We start from the raw sequence: 2,666 nt of genomic DNA, 5'->3' as shown, positions 1-2,666 counted from the left end.
TATTTAATTAAAAAAAATGTATAGCAATTTATTATTAAAAAAACAGACTTTGTAATAAAACGAAAACTCAAATAGACCCTCTATAAAGTAACCCTCCCCCCCTGATTTAAATCCTTAATATCTGCTGTCAGTATTTGCTCTCGCACATGTGTTTTTGAGAGCTGCAGTTTATTACCCCGCTGTTACTGCTCTGTTAGAGGTAATTGTACACTAATTACCGTGAAGCTGTAAAAACCCCGCCCTCTTCTCGCTGATTGGTCAGACCCCAGCTCACATCACTGCTCTGACCCCGCCCCCCTCGGGTTGTCCCAGGTATAAAAGTATCCAGGTCAACAGCTGAGAGGACAGAAGAGAGTGTGAAGGACTCTACATTCCCCTCCAAAAACAAAAAGACTCAGACACTTTCTGGATTTTCCTTCTTCTTCTTCTTCTTCTTTTCTTTTCTTCTTCTTCTTCTTCTTCTTCTTCAAAGTCAACTTTATTGTCAATCTTCCAGTTTTGTGTTCTTCTCCTTCTTCTTCTTCGGTGGTGTTTTAGATTTTTTCTGTGTGATCATGGAGCTGTCGGATATCTCTTTCCCCATCCCTGCCGCAGATGATTTCTACGACGACCCGTGCTTCAACACCACTGACATGCACTTCTTCGAGGACCTGGACCCGCGCCTGGTGCACGCGGGCCTCCTGAAGCCAGACTCTTCTTCCTCGTGCCCCTCTCCCTCACCGTCATCCTCCTCCTCTTCCTCCTCCCTGCACCACCACCACCAGGATGAGCACGTGCGGGCCCCCAGCGGACACCACCACGCGGGCCGCTGCCTCCTCTGGGCATGCAAAGCGTGCAAGAGGAAAACCACGGGTGCGGACAGGAGGAAGGCGGCCACCATGCGCGAGAGGCGGCGGTTGGGGAAGGTGAATGACGCGTTTGAGAACCTGAAGAGATGCACATCTGCCAATCCGAACCAGAGGCTGCCCAAAGTGGAGATCCTGCGCAACGCCATCAGCTACATCGAGTCTCTCCAGGCGCTGCTGCGCGGAGCAGGGGGGGGCGGGCCGGAGGAGAGCTTCTACCCGGGGATGGAGCACTACAGCGGGGACTCAGACGCCTCCAGCCCCCGGTCCAACTGTTCTGACGGCATGGTGAGTGTCAGGGAGCCAGACAGCTGTCAAACAGGCAGCAGGGGAGGGGGGAGAGAGGGGGGTTTGAGTGTGTTTATCCACTGCGTCTTTACGCACGGAAAAGTTAGTTTGGGTTATTTGTTTGTTTTATTCGTTTTTGTAATTCCTAAAAACACGTGAACAATAGTTTATATATGATATAGTATCCACTTATCTTTACTTCGGTTTTCTTTTTTAGTTTGACTCGTTTTCTTGTTTTGTTTTGGTGCTTTTGTAAGCTCCTTTTTGACGTGAGTTGATCCGCTGCGTCTTTAGGCGCGGACAAGTTAGATTTTTGTTTAGTTTTAAATCTTAGTTTTCCTTATTTTATTATATATTTTGTCAAACATGCAGCAGGGTGGGGGGAGAGGGTTGATTGAGTGTTCTTATGAACGTCTCCAAGAGTGTATCCACTGTGTATTTACGCACGGAAAAGTGTTTTGGTTATTTTGTTGTTTTTGTATTCGTTCTTTTATTTGAGACAATAATTTATCCGTACTTTGGTTTTCTTTTTTAGTTTGACACGCTTTACTGGTTTAGGTTTCTGTTATTCTTATTCACATTTCTCTGGGTAAATGTACTTTCTCTCCATCACTGATCTGTATTTATTCTGCGGGGAACAGAAGCTCATGTCTTCTCTCAAGGACCGGGGGAAGATCTGGGGATATTAGCTTGATCTCCCCACAGTCGTAGTTTTAGTTTCATTCGTTTATTTATTTCTTTTCAATAAGATTTCGTTAATTTAATTTGATTGTCACGATGTATTCTTTTAGCCTTTGACCGTTTACACATCCTATTAAATGTGTTTTATTATTATCGATTTGATTCGTTTAATCTCAGGTTCTCTTTTATCTGTAAATTAAGTGACATTAAAAAAAAAGACAAAAACATGGATTTTAATAGTTAATACAACGTTTTCGTTTTGATTCAGAAAAGCATCATTTTTCTGCACTAGATTTCTTTCAAACATTTTTTTTTTGTGGAAACTAAAGCTTTATACATTTCGTTAGATCCCTTATATTACTCTGTCCTAAACGCAGAGATGATTTACGTTGATTCACTCGCGATTTGAATGTTTAATGAGGATTTAATATAGTGTTCATTACATTTTGAATTTCGTTAATTTTTTACGATAATTTTATTTGATTTCCATGAAAATCGTTCGTAAACATTTTATTGAAAAACGATTACTAGTGAAATGATAATATGTGTAGTAGGGTGGTCCTTAGTGCCATGTACATTTTTGAATTCATTTATTTTAAGCTCCAACCGGAACTCGTTATGATAGTCAATAAAACTCTCCTGGTGAATGTTATTCAAATTCCAGCAACATTTACCCCTCCCTCATCAGCCTTGAAGTGTAGCCTCACTGTAGGGTGGTCCTTCAAATTGAAAGTGGGAAAGTCTAAGCCCCAACCCCCAGAATGCATTCTATTAGTCAAGACAACTCTCCTGGTGAATTAATTTGTTCCTCAATCTGACAACATGTAGATTGAGGAACAATCCCCCCCCCCC

At 42.3% G+C, this 2,666-nt stretch overlaps 1 protein-coding gene across 1 annotated transcript in view; it reads left to right on the top strand.

The window, feature by feature from the left end:
- The first annotated feature begins 364 nt into the window (after window positions 1–364).
- LOC104941650 (myoblast determination protein 1 homolog) overlaps window positions 365–2,666 on the top strand; it is a 4,913-nt gene continuing 2,611 nt past the window's right edge. The window contains exon 1 of the mRNA XM_010766781.1: window positions 365–1,133. Coding sequence (XP_010765083.1) covers window positions 555–1,133 — 579 coding nt within the window. The 5' untranslated portion in view covers window positions 365–554. The remainder of the gene's footprint in view (window positions 1,134–2,666) is intronic.

This window comes from Notothenia coriiceps, unplaced genomic scaffold, assembly GCF_000735185.1.
Source record: "Notothenia coriiceps isolate Sejong01 unplaced genomic scaffold, NC01 NC01_scaffold00003638, whole genome shotgun sequence".
NCBI classification, from domain to species: Eukaryota; Metazoa; Chordata; class Actinopteri; order Perciformes; family Nototheniidae; genus Notothenia; species Notothenia coriiceps.
The sequence above is the reverse complement of the archived record's forward strand: the minus strand, read 5'-3'. Positions and strand labels throughout refer to the sequence as shown.